Here is an 18,591-nt window from a genome sequence, read left to right as displayed (position 1 = left end):
TTTTCACATGAGCAAATCTACACATCGTATTTACCCACGCTAAAATACAGTTCACAAATATTTTATAGGGGTACGACATATACCATGGGTGCACTTTTGTGACTTTCTTTAAGAATTTGGGGCCACAAGTAGGTAGGTTCAGATTTGTGACCTGCAAATTGCGAGTCGCAAATCCGAATGTAGGATGGTGTCCTTGACACCATCTGTGATTCGCAAGGGCTTCGCAAATGCCCACTTCATGAATAATCATGGGGTGGGTCGCAATTTGCGACCCCCTCACGAATGGTGGCCTGCTGGAGACAGCAGACCACCATGTCTGTGACTGCTTTTCAATAAAGCAGTTTTTTTTGTAATGCAGCCCGTTTTCCTTAAAGGAAAACGAGATGCATAACAAAAACGAAAAATGAAACGTTTTCGTTTCATTTTTTCAGAGCAGGCAGTGGTCCACAGGACCACTGCTTGCTCTGAAAAAATGTTTACAGTGACATTCACAATGGGAAAGGGGTCCCATGGGGATCCCTTCCCTTTTGCGAAAGTGTTAGCACCCATTTGAAATGGGTGCAAACTGCGATTGGTTTGCGCCCGCGTTCGCGGTCACAAAACAATCCTACATTGCACTGCGAGTTGCAATTAGGAAGGGAACACCCCTTACTAATTGCGAGTCGCAAACCCGTTTTGTGATTCGGTAACCAGGTTACTGAATCGCAAAACTGGGTTTGTGCATCGCAATGTGCTTTTTGCACGTCGCAAACAGCGAAAGTCCCTAACCCCCTGCAGCACAAACTCTTTGGCTGCCTGTTTACAGAGAGTTGAACTCTCTGCAGTTGAGGTAATGTGTTTCCAAAAGATAATGCTGTTCGAACTTGTATTTATGGTTCATTATTTGAAAGCCTTCATTATTAGGGTGCGTGCTGTAAATAAATGTTTTAAGGTCACACTTCACTACTGACGTCGTTCAAGTACAAAACAAAAAAACATGTACACACATGTTTGAAAAGTTTAGGCTAAGAGGCTAAGTATAATGCTCCCAGAATGCTCTCTGATTATATGCAAATGAAGTGTCATTTAGTAAAATGTGTTGATGCATGCTAGTATTTCCCAAAAATATTTCTAATGGAAAATCAGTGTAACCATTTTCAACACATTTAATCAGAGAGCATTCTGGGAGCATTATACTTAGCCTCTTAGCCTAAACTTTTCAAACATGTGTGTACATGTTTTTTTGTTTTGTACTGGAACGACGTCAGTAGTGAAGTGTGACCTTAAAACATTTATTTACAGCACGCACCCTAATAATGAAGGCTTTCAAATAATGAACCATAAATACAAGTTCGAACAGCATTATCTTTTGGAAACACATTACCTCAACTGCAGAGAGTTCAACTCTCTGTAAACAGGCAGCCAAAGAGTTTGTGCTGCAGGGGGTTAGGCCTACTTGTCCCAAGGACAAAGTAAACATAAAAACTTGTTGCCCTTGACCCCAAACAAGATGTCCCGGGCGATAGGAATTCCACATCCCTGCGAGTGACCCTGCGCCTTACATTTTGGCTTTCTTCTTTCTACCTGGAATAGGTGGAATTAGGGCCTTTTATAGATTGTGAAGTTTCTACTCCGGTTGCCAGATTTTATTGCACTTCCAGTTCTTTATTCGTTCATGGTGTGTATTTTGTTCAGAAGTAGGCAATATCCTTATTTTTGTTGTTGTTTTTTTTAAAAGTGCATGGCTGCTGGTTATGTCACCTGTTTCAGCCCTTTTGTCATCCTTTTACTCAGTTGACCTGGTCTCTGCTGGTGCATTGTGCCGATGGATTACTGACCCTTGTTAGATTATCCCTATACTCCACTTTTTATTTTTGTATTTTTTGGGTGCACACACAAACTCACAGAATGCCATGGCTCCCTATGGGCCTATGTGGCTAAGTACTTGTTTTAGTCCTTATTGAAATTAGAATTTGGGTATCTAGCTTTGACATACCTTCACCTGTCACACCACCATTCGATGTGTCCCAGAACACAATAACCAAACCTCGATGGTCACACTTGGCATGAAATACTTTCCAGATTGTCTCAAAACAAAAATACCCTTCCAACCTTGCACCCTACATAGTGCAGCTTGCTGTCCTCATAGGTAAGCGCTTCAGTGCTCCACAAGGAAATGCTAATAGTTATTTAAATGCTGCAATAAAATACTTTAATTCCGTAACAACGTTTTTGGTAGATAGTCAACATGCAGGTTCCTAGGTGATCTTGTACACCTCCCTGTTCTGACAAGCGGTTTTGCTTTTAAAACAAAATAAGGTCCCAAGTTAGTTATTGGGCACTCCATTCCACGTCAATTTTGCCAGCTTTGTGTCCAACTTTGAGAGCGTGGATGGAAGGATGAGGAACTGACATGTACCAAATTTGTCATAATCCGAGTTAGTCCCATAGTTGAGTCTGAACTGTACGCACATGAAATCTTAAAACGTTTGCAAATTTAATTTGATTTTTGGGGGGTATGTAGGAGCTAAGGATCTAATGGTAGATACGAGCGACTATCCACCAGAAAAATTGTTACCAAAGGTAACTAACTTGTTTCTTATGTACTCTTGGGAGATATGATTGTCGATACACAGCGAGAAAGTGTTTCTGTCTCTCTCTCTACCATTATCTCTCTCATGAAATTCCTATGAAATGTTAAGATGAACACACCACTGATGACAATTCAAATGACTTAAAAAAAAAAAAAATTGCCTGCTTGTTTCACAGCTCTGCAAATCTGGTGATTAAACAAGGACTTTTTATTTTTGGAGGCAGAATCTGCTTTGCACCTACTGTCACAAATCATATGAGAATCCATAAATCCATTTTGGACAAGTAAAACATTTTTCTCCTACTCTTAGATTCCTTCATTAACAATTATTGTACGATCAATACGTATTTTAAAATGTAATACACAAATTTATTTGGATCTCAAGGTTAAAATACAAATTAAACAATAACATTTATAATAACAAAGTCTTATCTGTATGTAATTGAAACAAGAAGCCATTATTATAACGAATCCCAAATTTATTGACAGATTTAGTACACCAATTTTGTAGCTCAGTTGCCACGCTATAGTATTATTGATCCTAGACTTTGTTTTTTAAATTACTGAATGAATTGTCACCAAACCACAAAAAGGTCACTAGTAGTTGGCCGTGGCAACTTTCACCTCATCCAGGTTGGTTCAAATAGGTCAAGATTTTATTGCGTTGGTTCTGACAGAAATTTCCCTTTGAAAGTTATCATGTGGTGTAACACTTCTGGGCTCTTTACAATTTTCAATGTGGTCAATTAAACTTTAGGAAAGTCCTGCACAGTTTTGTCAAATAGCACTTAAGTTGTTAAACGCTTAACACATTCTATCCCTAAGAAGATTGTGATGTGTACCCAGAACACCAGAATTGCCATAGCAGACTAATTAAAATATATATATAAAGATAACTAGTAGATGGTCATTGAAATTGTCTTATTTCTATTTTATTATGTGCTGGATAGTCTATGTATCCTCTGGGTACACTGGGAGGCATATAATCACAATGCAATTTACATTTCTCCAAGTTCATAGTTGGCAAAAGGAATACAAGATGTGCTGGTGTGGCAGCAGATTTTTAACATATAAAATTGTACTTTTCCTTAGGGATGTACCAAATCGTTTCACATTTCCATGTCCCTATTGTCTTGAAAAAAACTTTGATCAAGATGGACTAGTGGAACACTGCAAAAAATACCACAGCTTGGATAGAAGACAAGTGGTAAGCTGTATTTTAATTTTAGGTACTCATCTCTCTAATTTGACTTTGATTGCGAATGGTGGTTTATCATAGTTATCTCATGCTTGCCAGCCTAATTACAATAACGTTATTGAAGACAATTCATCGAGTATCTCACTACATGCATTCTGATGTGGTAGTTCCAGGGATGGGATACTGATCTTTCATGTGGGATGTAAGGATTAGCAAAGCGGTGTGTTTGCTAGTTTTGAACTCCACTTCCATTGGCCATGAGATTAATTTTGAGAAAAGTAGGATTTTTCATGAAACACATAAGGGAAAGACAGACGCTAAATAAGAAGTATGGTATTTTAATTGGAAGTTTCTTTTAATGATATGTACTGCCTTAATAGTGTGTTTTTTGTTGTGAAACATCTTGCGTTTTATATATTGTGCTGCACGTTAGCACCACTTATTGCTTCATACTTGACAAAATATATTTTGAACAGGTCTGTATGGATTCTTCTAAAGTTTGAAGGTTGTGTTTTTCGCCACTGAACTTGTGTAGCTTCCCATTAGGCTCTGGAATTGATTCATAAATTGGTTTGTCTTTCACATTGATTTTGTTCATTTTCTAACCCATTACAACTCCCAATGCCAATCCACCATGACATCATTTAGTTACAACCTGCTTCAACATGTGATGATACATATTTACTATAGCTGTAAAAATGTTTTGTGTAATCTTATTCAAAGTTAATACTAACATAATAGAACACATTGTTTTTCCTTAAATTAAACATTAAACATTTTATGTTAGTCCCCACTTGATGGTAATGTGGTATTTTAATCTTATGGACTCTATTGAATTGTTATTCATAATGCAATAGCTGCTGAATAGATTTTTCCAAAACCAATGTGAACCCAGTGTACTTGTCAGAATTGGTTTCTAGATGTGGCAGATGCTCTAATGGGCTGTAATTTACTCATAATATCATTATAAGTTGTTCAGAATATTACTACCCAATGTTTATGTTTACTTAGCCTTGCGTTTCCACAGAAAACAGAACAGCCTGCCTTGAGTGTAAATATGTTAAACCTACTTTACAATGGCCTGCATTCTCTTTGAATCAGTACATGAATGATGTTAACCTTCCAGTAATTTGATGCTGCATTTAACACGTACATTGGGTACTTCACAGTCAAATAATCAATTTACCAAACTGAATTAAATATTAACAACAAGAGCTGGTTTTCCAGTTAACTATTTGATTTTTTTATCATTAGGGATATTAATGATGAAATTAGTACCTTTTGTATTACAATGTGGCTAGCAGTTGTTCGAACTTTATAATATCATTTTATTTTTTGTTAATGCATTTTGCATATGTTCCTTTCAAACACAGTTTTGGGAGAGGAATATCTTAAAGATCAATTGCAAATGTCTCTAATTAGTTTTTATGATTTATTCTGAACCAAGTTCGTTTTGCCTTACCATGCTAAATTTAAATTCTTTCAGAGCAACTATGGCTTCTATAATGTGAACTAATGTATGATTATTTGTTTCCATTAAAACTTAATCTGTTGTTTTAATTACTAAATTAATTTTGTCCTTTGTTAGGTATGCCCCATATGTGCCTCAATGCCATGGGGAGACCCCAACTATAGGAGTGGAAACTTTATGGAGCATATTCGTCGACGACACAAATTTTCCTATGACACATTTGTGGTATGTTAACATTTTACAATATTAATGCTCCTATTTGTGGAGGAGCTTCTAGTATACCTATACATACCTAGAGCCAATACTATCTGAACTGATGATGATTAACCGAGGTGCAAAAAGCAGAAAAAGACCTGGATGGTAGACACGAGGCTACTCAAATGTCAGAAGTCCATAAAAGCATTATTTTCTGATGGATACAACTACCTGTGGATTCCTCACCTAATGAATACTCCCATGGCGCCAGCATTCGACGGAAATCTTCTTCCTAGCTTCTGCACGTCACATTTGCCCACGCGACGCCGTCATTCAAAACGGTTATCTACGAGGGAGCTACTGTTGCTTTCGAAGTTACAGTGTGTTTTTCTGCTGCGTGTTTTTTCTCTGAGGTTACTATGTCTCAGAGGAAGTCTGGTTTCAAGCCCTGTCGGGAGTGTGGGGGCAAGATGTCCGTTCCTGACCCACATTCGGACTGCTTGTGGTGCTTAAGTTCCAACCACGACGTAGCTACATGTGATTCATGTCAACACATGAATCTGAAAGCCCTGAAGGAGCGTGAAGCCAAACTCTTTATGGTGAAGTCGAAGAGAAAGGAGAAGAGACATCATTGAAAGTCCTCCTCGCCGAGGTCTCTTCGGCGTCATCGAGACTCCCGGCGCCGTCGGGACTCACGACGCCATTCGAGCAAGGAGAGGTCTCGATCGAGGTCGCCGTCGGCTCGGCGTCGGAAGACTTGGGAGGTCAGTCCCACAGTCACTCCACATCCATCAACGCCGTTGCCTTCTCCGGCTTCGCCGACTTCGCCTGGGCAGACGTCTTCAGTGGTTGAGGTGCCACAGCCTCAGGTGTTCTCTCCGGCGTCGCAGACGTCGAGGTCGGGGTCGCCTTCGATCCAGGCACCCCAGTATCCGGCTTTCCCGGCCCCTGGAACCGATAATACTGCATTTTTAAATGCGATGTTCACCATCTTCCAACAGATGGCTCCAGGCAGTGCTCCGACTGGTCCTTCGGGCCCGTTGGCTTTCAGCTTGGGTGCTCCGGCGCCGCTACGGCCCGCACCCTTCATGCCCTTTCTCCCCTTGGGGAATGTGGGCTCGGTGCCGGTGTCGGATCTGGTGTCGGCTCCGGTGGCACCAGAGGTTTCGGCCCCGGAGGCTTCAGCTCCATCGACTTCGGGGTTTCGGCCAGTGACCCCGTCGGGACCATCTGAGACTCCGAGACGCACCTCTCTTCATCCGGCTCCTAGCTCGGCGTCGAAGCTTCCTGTGGCGCCTGACATGGCGTCGGATGGATCCGGCGATCGGCGCCGTTCCTCGACTTCGGCAGACGCCATGTCGACGCTGCGTATTGAGGAGAGGTTACATTCTAGGAGACGTGCTCTCCGTCTCTTGGAGGAACAGGAATATCAACGGGTCCTGGAAGAAGGTGAAATTGAGGATTCTGAAGGTCTTCATGGACTGGATACAGCTAGTGGCCTTGATACTTCCCCTGAGTGGGACTTGTCATCTCCAGGGGAGTATACTGAGGAGGCAGCCACTTTTCATGCTGTAGTAAGGAAGGCGGCTAACTTCCTTGAACTGCCTTTGCCTGTGGCTGAGGCGAAACAAAATTTACTAACTGAGGTCCTACATCCGGCCTCTACTGCGGCAGAGCCTCTTTTACCATTCAACAAGGCTTTGCTTGAACCGGTATTGGAGGTCTGGAAGAAGCCGGTATCTTCCTCGGCTGTTAATAGATCTGTGGCCAGGAGGTATCGGGCTGCACCATCTGACCCTGGCTTTCTGTCCAGACACCCTACGCCGGAGAGCTTGGTGGTCCAGGCTTCCTGCTCTGCTAGATCTGCGCCTGGATCTTTTCCAACAGTGCCGGGGGACAGAGACTCCAAAAAGTTGGACTCACAGTAGAAGAAAATATTTGCATCTTGTAGCATGGCGCTGAAGTCCACCAATGCTACATGTATCTTGGGGAGGTACATCTATGCTCTTATGGACGAGATAACATCATCGCATACGCAGCTTCCTCAAGGACTCTTGAATATCGTGTTGGATGCTCAGGCTGCTGCAACCCAGGTTATCCAATCTGGGTCGGATACAACTGACGCGTGGCTAGAGCAATGGGCACAGCAGTGGTTGCGAGGAGACAGGCTTGGCTTCGCAACTCAGGGTTTTCTTCGGACGTGCAGTCGACCCTGTTGGACCTCCCGTTTGATGGGGACAAACTTTTTGGTGCCAAAGCGGATTCGGCCTTGGAGAGGTTTAAAGAAAGCAGGGCCATGGCCAATTCATTAGGACTGCAAGCTGCTTCTTCTGCCTCCTCCAGGTTTTTTAGGAGGTTTCGAGGATTTGGTCGTGGCTCATCCTCCTCTTCCTTTCGGGGGAGATTCCAACAACCTACCTCCTCTCTCACCTTTAGATCAATTATAGGGAGGGGTAGGGTCCGTACCAGGGGAGCCTCTCAGCAGCACTCTGCCTCTTCCTCGTCCTCTGGAGGGGTGCAGCAGGGGAAGCAGCCTTAGGCTTCCACCAATTCCCACTCACTCCTCTCCTGTAGGGGGAAGGTTACTGCATTTTCTTCACAAGTGGGAAGTTATCACATCAGACACCTGGGTTACCAGCATTGTGGGAAAAGGCTACACCCTTCCCTTTTGGGAGTTTCCGCCGCCCATCTTATTGTTCGAAAGAACACCTCCTGTTGTTAGAGCAGGAGGTTCAAGTCCTCCTTTCAAAGGGCGCAGTGGAGTTGGTTCCAGAGCAGGAAAAGGGTCAATGTTGTTACTCAAGGTACTTCCTGATTCCCAAGAAGGATGGTCGATTGCGACCAATCCTGGACCTGAGGATTTTGAATTGGTTCCTCAAACAGGAAAAGTTCAAGATGCTGACCCTAGCTCAGGTGCTTTTGGCGTTGAACAAGGGAGATTGGATGGTGTCTGTCGACTTGCAAGATGCTTACTTTCACATCCCGATTCTCAAGTCGCACAGGAAGTATCTCCGTTTTGTGGTGGGGTCGCAGCACTATCAGTTTGCGGTCCTCCCGTTTGGTCTTACTTCAGCACCTCGAGTCTTCACGAAGGTGATGTCGGTGGTTGCGGCAGAGCTCAGTAGGAAGGGAATAGCAGTATTTCCTTACCTAGACGACTGGTTGATCAAAGCCAAGTCCCCGGAGCTTGTGTTGCACCATCTACAGTTGACAACCCAGTTGTTGTTCGATCTGGGCTTTTCGGTGAATGTGCCCAAGTCTCACCTAGAGCCCTCTCAACGCCTCCTGTTCATAGGGGCAGTACTGGATACAACATTGGATCGAGCCTTTCCTCCGCCTCAGAGGATTCAAGATATTCAGGAGTTGGTTCCAATGTTTCGAAGTGGAGCGGTCGTTCCAGTCCTCAAGGTCCTTCGTCTGCTCGGCCTGTTTGCCTCCTGCATACTGTTGGTCACGCATGCTCGCTGGCACATGAGGGCTTTTCAGTGGTGCCTCCGAAGGCAGTGGTCTCAACACAAAGGTTCTGTCAAGATCCCCAGAGATGCTGCTACGGACTTGAAGTGGTGGATTGCGGGCGACAATCTTTCTCAAGGAAGGCCGTTCACGCAGTCGCCACCAGTGATCACGGTCATAACGGATGCTTCCACTCTAGGGTGGGGAGCTCATCTGGGGGATCTGGAGATCAAAGGGCTTTGGTCTCCAGAGGAACACATTTTTCATATCAATCTGTTGGAGTTGCGGGCTGTACGTCTGGCTCTCAAGGCCTTCCTCCCATCCCTTCGCAGTCAGTCGGTTCAGGTCCTGATGGACAATACTACCGCGATGTGGTATATAAACAAGCAGGGAGGAGTAGGGTCGTACCTTCTCTGCAGAGAAGCTCTTCGACTATGGTCCTGGGTAAAGGACCATCAGATTTGCTTGGTAGCAAATCATCTGGCCGGAGTCTTGAATGTACGTGCGGACAGTCTCAGTCGCCATTTCTCGGCCGACCACGAGTGGCGTCTCCATCCAGATCAAGTCCGTCTGATCTTCCAGTTGTGGGGGATTCCTCGGATAGATCTGTTTGCCACCCGGGAGAACTCGCACTGTCCGTTATTCTGCAGCCTCCAGTATCCGGTGCAGGGGGCGTTGGGGTATGCGTTTCAGAGAACCTGGTGCGACCAGTTGCTTTACGCGTTTCCCCCCATACCCTTGATTCCTCGAGTATTGAGGAAAATTTGCCAAGACCGGGCCCAAGTCATTTTAATAGCTCCGGATTGGCCAAGGAGGGTGTGGTATTCCGACCTTCTTCAACTCTCAATGTGCCCTCCGCTCCGTCTCCCTCTCAGGGCGGACCTCCTCTCGCAGTCGCAGGGGCAGGTTTTACACCCCAACCTCCAGAGCCTGCACCTTCATGCCTGGAGATTGAACGGGGCAACCTGAGTTCCTTCTCTATCCCACCTGATGTAGTGGATGTTATCTTAGCGGCCAGGCGACACTCCACTAAAACTATCTACGCTAATAGGTGGTCTAAATTTGTGGTATGGTGTGGGGAGAGACAGATTGATCCCTTACGTGCTCATATGTCAGATGTTTTATCTTTTGCTTTGTCTTTAGCGCAGAAAGGTTGTGCAATGGCTACTATTAAGGGTTACTTGTCTGCCTTGTCAGCCTTCATTTGTCTTCCAGACCAACCATCGTTATTTAAATCTCCTATAGTACTTCGATTCTTGAAGGGCCTTATGAATAAATACCCTCCAAAACTCTTCGTTATGCCTCAATGGGATTTGTCCTTGGTCCTGACTTTCCTTATGGGGTCCCCTTTTGAGCCTATGCATTCTTGCCCCTTAAGGTTCTTAGTTATTAAAACAGTTTTCCTGGTGGCCATAACATCTGCAAGGAGAGTGAGTGAGTTGCAGGCTTTATTGGTAAAACCCCCTTATACAACTTTTTATGGGGATAAGGTGGTGTTGAGGACCAAGGCTGCTTTCCTTCCGAAGGTTGTTTCACCCTTTCATTTGGCCCAGACAATTACTCTGCCCACGTTCTATCCTCCGCCTCATCCTTCAAAGGAAGAAGAAAGACTTCATCGCTTGGACCCAAAGAGGGCGTTAAGCTTCTTCATTATACAGAACGAAGGATTTCAGGCTGGATGATCAGCTTTTCATCGGATACGTGGGCAAGAGGAGAGGAAAGGCAGTCCACAAGAGAACACTCTCCAGGTGGGTTGTTCTTTGCATTAAAATTTGTTACTCTTTAGCAAAGAAGGATCCTCCTGATGGTATTAGAGCTCATTCCACCAGGGCTAAGTCGGCCACTTCGGCCTTGGCTAGGGGTGCTCCTGTGGTCGACATCTGCAAGGCCGCAACTTGGTCGTCCCTTCACACTTTTGCGAAACATTACTGCTTGGACTCTGAGGTTAGAAGGGACGGCCATTTTGCACGGTCAGTGATGCAGGATTTCTTGGTTTGACCATTCAGGCACCCACCTCCGGGCGCGGTACTGCTTTGGGACTCTATTCATTAGGTGAGGAATCCACAGGTAGTTGTATCCATCAGAAGAACGAGTTACTTACCTTCGGTAACAACTTTTCTGGTGGATACATTAGCTACCTGTGGATTCCTCACGGTCCCACCCGCCTCCCCGTTGCCTTTTTGGTCTTACCAAGTAATCCTTGGGTTTGCTCCTCTTGGTCTTTAGGACTGCAATCGGTTATGTATATATGGATATTTGTATATATTTATTTTTGTATATACAGATTTAGTGTATATATGTATTGATAAAAAAAAAAAAAAGAGGTTTTATTAAATCTATAGCCATCTTCTTGCAAAGATGTGTAGTTTACAATGTTATGAGATGTTGCCTTTATCTTTCATTGCATTGGATTATTGTTCTCAGGCACGTAAAAAATGTTGGTACTGACGTCGGCGAGGACCTCTTATTGCCTGTATGACGTCAGACAGCGTCGCGTGGGCAAATGTGACGTCCTCGTCGACGTGCAGAAGCTAGGAAGAAGATTTACGTCGAATGCTGGCGCCATGGGAGTATTCATTAAGTGAGGAATCCACAGGTAGCTAATGTATCCACCAGAAAAGTCGTTACCGAAGGTAAGTAACTCGTTCGTTGGGTACAGTACACTAAGTTACGGAAAACACTGAATGGGTAACTAGTGTGGTGACATTATGGAAGTTGTATAAGTGCTCACCTTATATAGCCACTAAGCTGGGGAAGGTTTAAGGAAGGAAATAGAAATGCAAGGTCCTTGCTTAAGCGATAATACAGGGATGTCAAATTCCTATCGCCCGACAACCGGGACATATTTTTTGGAGTCCAGGGCAACAAGTTTTCATGTTTTTGTCCTTGGGACAAGTAGGCCCAATCCCCTGCAGCACAAACCCTTCAGCTGCCAGTTTACGGAGAAGGGAACTGTCTGCAGTTGAGGTAATATGCATGTCCATATGTCAATGCTTTTCAAACTTGTATTTGTCATTCATTAATGAAAAGTTTTCATTATTAGGGTGAGCGCTGTAAATAGACTTTTAAAGGCGACACCGCTCTACTGACAGTGGTTCCAGTGGAAAGAAAAAAAAAAAGTGTATACACGTTTGAAAGGTTTAACAATATGAGGCTAAATATAATGCTCCCAGAATGCTCTTAAATTAGATGCAAATGTCTGCAGAAGCTTGAAAGCAAGAGTAATGATTCTTTGCTTTCAAAATAAAATAAGAAAAAAATGAAAATGTAGGTGCTATTTCTTTGAAGCATCATTTAGTAAACTGTGTTGATGAATGCTAGTATTTCCAAAAAATATTCCTAATGGAAAATCAGTGTAACCATTTTCAACAAGATTATGGGAAGCATGAAAATAAACAAGCACTGGCAAAGCCAACCAATCTGACGCGACTCTTGGTTTCGTCAATGCATGTCTTGTTTTGACATGGCATTTGTAAAACTTTATTGCTGTGGGAGCTACCAGGCACTCACCACTGTAACAAACACTGGCAAAAAGAAAGAAGTTTTTGGTCTCAAAAAGCTCACATTTAGTGGCTTAACAAAGGCCCCGCAGCCCGGTCCAGGGGGCTCCCTCCGAACAGCACCTGCCCTGAGTGAATCTGAAGGGGTACCATGTGCTTTGCAGGGGGCCCACTCCAGTTTTGTTACGCCACTGATTGCCACAGTAGTTCCTGGTACTGAAAAAAGCTACTTTGTGTGCCACTATGCTCCTTGTCGAAGAGCAGAATTCGCTCACTCACAGTAAAGCCAGCCAATAGATGGAGAGGGATAGAAGTTTAATAAAAACAAAATGTCTTTGTTAACGTCAGACCTAATTAGGGACCCAATTCTGAAACAAAGTCACAAAAGTGCACCTATAATACATGTCTTTAAATTAGCGGGTCTCATGAATTCATAAGAACTTACAGAAGTAGACCAGTAAATCGTACTCCTAGAAAATATTTGTGAACTGTATTTTAGCACAAGCAAATATGCATGCTCATGTGAAAATCTATTGAGGGTTTACAAGTTCACTTTCCAAACTTTTTTCCCAACGCTTGAAAAACTTCTACTTCTGCCATTATCAGGAGTAAATGTCCAACCTTTCCTCACTATGGGAAAAGATTGGAGAAGTGAAAATCCTTAAAACATGCAAGTTTGCAGACACAAAAGCATTCCAGCCCTGTAACTGTTGCTTACTGCTTCCTCCAACCCCAGTATGGACATCTGCAGAAAGGTGGCAAAATAAGGAAATTGCTATAGTAGGGATTGAAATTGCAAGTATTCAAGCACTACTATAGTAGTAGCCCTGGCATAATCAGGGAGGCTATTATCAGACCTCTTACATAGTGATATTGCTGCCATAATCTGTCATCGCACTACATGGCACCAAAGGGACAAGTAGATTTTTTAACAGGACAAGTAGATTTAAGAAGCAACCTGTCACATGGACAAGTAGATACTTTATTAAATTCCACATCCCTTTAATAGATCTTGAGAGACAAGCACACAGGAGTCTACAGAGTATGTTGCAAGATCATTGCCTGCAAAGAGATGAATATAAATAGTTCCTGCCCAGTGAGCACATTCAGGGTATCTGAATACATAAAAATAACTATATTAAGAGATTGAATAAGCAAAATGAGTACTTGAGGAGTATTGCAGAGAAAAACATGAATACATGTATTCAGGTAATAGGTGACCAATACTCTGCTACAGTTTAAAAATATATCTATAAGTTAAGACTTATTCGTGAATTTAAACTTATATAGACTGCCAGATATCTGGGGTAGGGCCTAAACTTCACCTAGAGTAGGAAATTACAGTGAATGAAGTAAAAACAACATACCTTCAGCTAAATTCAGTTAAGACATCTGGCCTTAATGGCCTCCTGTTAGATTTTCACACAAAAACATGGCTGGCGCAGATCTATGACCTCGCTTGACATGCACATGGCATCCAGGGAGGATGTGTGCTGCTGTTATACTTAAGGGCTGCCTCTAGAGCACTGATTCATAAAGCAGGAGGATAGATAAAAAATGCTCCTCAGATAGGCAACCTCACTTCTAGATAGTGAGACCTGAAAAATAGATTATCACTGGTTGTTTATACTCTAATACTTCTGGATCAGACTGGATTTGTTCCCATATGATTGGGGTTTAATCAACGTAGACTATATAATGGCTTCTATAATCACTTACTTTTCACTGATGAATGTGAAGCACTGATTTCATTAGTGTTACTGGATGCAAATAAAACGTTTGACTTTTGAAATTGCCTTTTATGGCTCTTTTAATAGACAGGAGGGTATTTAGACCATACTTTCTATCATGTGTTAGGCTAATATTATGTTAACCCATTGGCCAAAATGATGTCTAACACTATGCCCAATGTTGTTTGTCCTGTCGTTTGAACTCCTGATTAAATGGATTCATAGAGACGCCTGATTTAGAGAATGTAAATTCACTGGAGGTTGGGATGAACATATCTCTAAGTACACCAGTAATGTCTTAATATTTGTGCAGAGCTATATAGTACACTACATCGGGTAAAGGCAGTCTTCGGTACTTAAGGTAACTCTACCTGATCTCATCTTAATTTGTCAAAGTCCTTGTTCCCACTGAGAGATATATGCTTTCCAGAACTTTCAATGCCAGATATAATTGTTACATGCTGTTTAAACATCTGGGGATATAAGTCTGATTCTCAGACCTTCTGTACTGATCACTTGAGCCTGCTGTTGCAGAACATCAGTGCTCTATAATTGAATCAGTTGTCTTTCATTATTAGGCAGACCTGCCCTGTATAAAATAATTTGCCCCCTAAGTTTCAATATATATTACAGGAATACACCATATAGTGTCCCTGACTTGTTCTTTCAAAAGCTGGATCATTTTGTGAGATTCTTTCTGTTGTGAAACAGTAGCCCTTGCACAGCCCTTAGGACTTTGCAAAAGGGTTCTATTGAAGGAGGAACATACTGCCTACTAATAAAAAATATTCTGAAGATGCATACATAATTCACATAATTGGTTGGGCCTTTACTCCACAAGACAATCCAGCCTTCACTACTGATAGATACACAATTGGGGGGAAAAAGATGGCACTCATGTGTTGTGTCGAGGTGATGAGCGAAATAAAAATCGACACAAAGAATACCATGATCGGTTGGGATCAGGCTTCAATTACTGAATATCTTGACTTGGTTTAAAGAGTAGGATATACCATTTGGAAATGTGCTACAGGAGACTTGTCAATCTCTTAGTGTGTTACCTTTTTCACAGTTAAGAACTCAATATACATTTCAGGACTCATAGACATATACATATTTGCAACTTAAAAATATTTTTAACTCTTATGCCACAAAATAAAACTGTGGAATTTAATCTAGCAGAATATATGCTATTGAATGCTAGAATGACATAAAAAGGTAATTTCTGATGGATACTTCTAGTCGCAGATTCCTCACCTTGTGAATATTCCCCAAACTTCAGATTGTACTTCAAAGTGTCACTCTTGTGTGCAGGTAGATGTCAGTTCCCTTCTTTCTGTGCATTCGCATGTGGATCTGGAGCTACACCTCAGTCGTTGACAAGTCTTTATTTCCACATTTTTCACAGTGTTCAAGGAATGGCACCTCCCAAAACAATACGGTTTAAGCCTCGTAGAGACTGTCAAAAAACTGTCTGTTATCAAACCCAATGAGGTGCGGATGTGATGCCTGGGATAGGAGTACAACTCCAGAACCTGTGGTGACAGCGCACAGGTAAACCTGAAGGCCTTCATGACCAGGGGGCTAAATTTTACCTCGCTAAGCACTGAAGGACTTCATGCTGTGATTCGGAAAAGTTGAAAGGAAAGTTCAGGTTCCCAAACTCGTTCATGTGGTCTTGCTCCTATCCCCCTCTGATTCAGTCAGCTCATACTGCCCTGGAATGGTTTATGAAACGCAGGGCCACACCATGTTCCTTGGGTCTAACCTCCCCCATTATAAAATTCCACCAGTAATTTTGCCCTCACTGTAGCCATGCCAGACAAGAAGGCCATCCAGTTTTTCATGATCAAGTTGTAGCTCACAAAAACAGAGCCAGGGCATCAGAGACATCGTACAGCGCCGTCTCTTGTCTTTCGGGAACCACAGTCTCAAAACTCCTTTAGTGTGTCCCTTTTGGCTGACACCCACCCATTGTGGGTCCGTTTTCAATATTTCCTCCAGGGGTCCCAAACCCACAACTCTGACAAAAGGTTTCTTCAAATTGTCCGTCATGGATATGTCCTCCCATTTTTTTCCATACCGTTGCACCTTCCACCACCATCAGGGCGGCTGAGTGAGGAGCACATGTCCCTGTTGCACCTGAAGTGCGGGCTGTTTTGGCCTCAAAGCCAAGAAGACATTTAAGCATCGAAAGTAGCAGCTGTGTGTTTCATCTGCTACTTCCTTCTGTTAAGAAAGGATGGAGGTCTGTGTCCTATTTTAGAGCTCCTTTCTCTCAGTGTAGCCCTGCTGAAGGAAAAATTCAAAATGCTCCCTCTACCCTGGGTCCTATCTGGCCTGGATCCCAGGGAATCGATGGTGGCGTTGGATGTGCCTGTCACTTATTTTCATACTTCCCACACTGCAGGCCCAAAGGCAAACCTGTGTTGCCCAGTGGGACAGGAGCATTTTCACTTCAAAGTGCTACCTGTTGGCCGCACCAGTGTCCATTTAGTGTTGAGGGTAGCAGATTTCCCCTTACTTGGCGACTTGCTTATAAATGCGGGCTCACCCAATGTATTCGACAACCACCTCCAGACAACCATGAACCTGCTCATATTGTTTGGGTTTGTTATGTATGTGCCAGAGTCACACTTGACTCCTTCTCATATGCTCCCTTTCATCAAACTCAATCTGGATATAGTATGGTACAGATTTGTGCCTTTCTTCTGGAGGGGGGAGTCCAGGACATCAGGACTGTGATCGCTAGGTTTCAGACTCTGTCCTGGATCTTGGTGTAGATTATTTCAACGCTGCTGGGATTATTGGACTACTACATTCTGCTTGTGTAACATACCAGATGGTATATGCAGGCTCTCACTTGGGACCTGAAGTCCAACTATGGCCAGTAGATTTCTGAGAAATCTGCAAAGGCTATGCCGTGGTGACTGCTGGACTGCGATCGGGTCAGTGGGAGATCCCTCTCCTTACCTCACCCAGATTTAACAATGGAGATGGATGCATTATCTCTGGGTTGAAGAGGCCTTCTGATAAAGGTGGCGATGAGAGGCCTCCATTCTCTGTCAGAAGCTCATCTCCACATTAACTTGTTGAGTTAAGGGCACCTCGCTTGGCTTTGATGGCCTTCCTGCAATCCATCAGAGGAAGGCTTGTGTAGGTTCTCAGACAACATTACCATGCAGTACTGCTGCAAACAGAGGAGGAATGAGTCTTTAATCTTGTGCAGGGAGGCGCTGTTGCTCTGGAAGTGCATGGACTGCCAGTGAATTTCACTAGCGGTGAACCACCTGGCAGGGTTTCTAACCTGCAAGGTGCATAAACTCAGCCAGTAATGCTTAGGAGACTACGAAAGACAGCTATATTCGAAAGAGACGCAAGACATCTTCCATCAGTAAGGAGAACCTTGACTCAATCTTTTTGCCAGCGGCAAGAACACGCAATGTCATTACATTTACACACTGGAGTTTCTAAAAATGATCCCTCTCAGAGACTCATTCTGCCTGGAATGGAGCTCTGGACTCCTGGTCCTACCTCTATTTTCATCTTGTTCTGAAAATCATGAACACCCAGACCGAAGTTGTCCTGGTGACTTCAAATTTGGTCAGGAGAGTTTTGTACCTAGAACTCCTTGGGTGTGAGCATCTGTCCTCCGAATAAGCTGCTACTTCGGGAGGCTTTGGTCGTAGCAGCAGCGCAACCTCTAGGACCTGGGCTTGTATAATTTGCATGTTCATGCATGGAGATTGAGCTGCAGCAGTTTACTGCATTTGACCATCCTTCTCAGCTGGTTGATGTCATCATGGCAGCTAGGTGTCCTCTAAGAAACTGGTATATGCTAGCCTTTGGGGCATATCTGTGAACTGGTGCTGTATCCACTAAATTGATCCACTGCTAGCCAAGTTGTCTGAAGTTTTGTTGTTTTTGTCTCTGGCCCGACATGGTTGTGCTTAGGGCACTGTTAAAGGCTACTTGTCAGCTCTTGCAGCATTTTTCCGGTTGTCGGACCGACCAGCCTTCTTTATTTAAATCATGTTGTGATGAGAATTTTGAAAGGTTTGCACCATTTGTTTCCACAAAGCCCTACTGGGATGCCACATTGGGAATTTAATCTGTTCGATGGCATGTGTAGCTGCAGATATACATGCTGTGCATTATCCTGCCATCTAGTGTTGGGCTCGGAGTGTTACAAGTTGTTTTTCTTCTAAGAAGTCTTTTCGAGTCACAAGACAGAGGGACTCCTCCCTTTCGGCTCCATTGCGCATGGGCGTCGACTCCATCTTAGATTGGGGTTTTTTCCGCCATCGGGTTTGGACGTGTTCCTCTTCGCTCCGTGTTTCGGTTCGGAAAAGTTAGTTAACAGTCGGAAAATTCGACGGTATTGTTTGCGCTCGGTATCGGGTTAGTGATAGCACATCGACACTGAAGAAAAGAAGAGCTCCGGCGGCCCTTCGGGGCTTCCACTCCTCGGC

General features: G+C 43.5%; 1 protein-coding gene across 1 annotated transcript in view; it reads left to right on the top strand.

The window, feature by feature from the left end:
* The window catches only part of RNF114 (ring finger protein 114), a 145,756-nt gene that overhangs the window by 110,857 nt on the left and 16,308 nt on the right, over positions 1-18,591 (top strand). Inside the window, exons 4-5 of the mRNA XM_069243655.1 lie at positions 3,665-3,779; positions 5,359-5,466. Of these exons, the coding sequence (XP_069099756.1) occupies positions 3,665-3,779; positions 5,359-5,466 (223 nt within the window). The remainder of the gene's footprint in view (positions 1-3,664; positions 3,780-5,358; positions 5,467-18,591) is intronic.

This window comes from Pleurodeles waltl, chromosome 7 (assembly GCF_031143425.1).
Source record: "Pleurodeles waltl isolate 20211129_DDA chromosome 7, aPleWal1.hap1.20221129, whole genome shotgun sequence".
In the NCBI taxonomy this organism is placed as follows: domain Eukaryota; kingdom Metazoa; phylum Chordata; class Amphibia; order Caudata; family Salamandridae; genus Pleurodeles; species Pleurodeles waltl.
The sequence above is the reverse complement of the archived record's forward strand: the minus strand, read 5'-3'. Positions and strand labels throughout refer to the sequence as shown.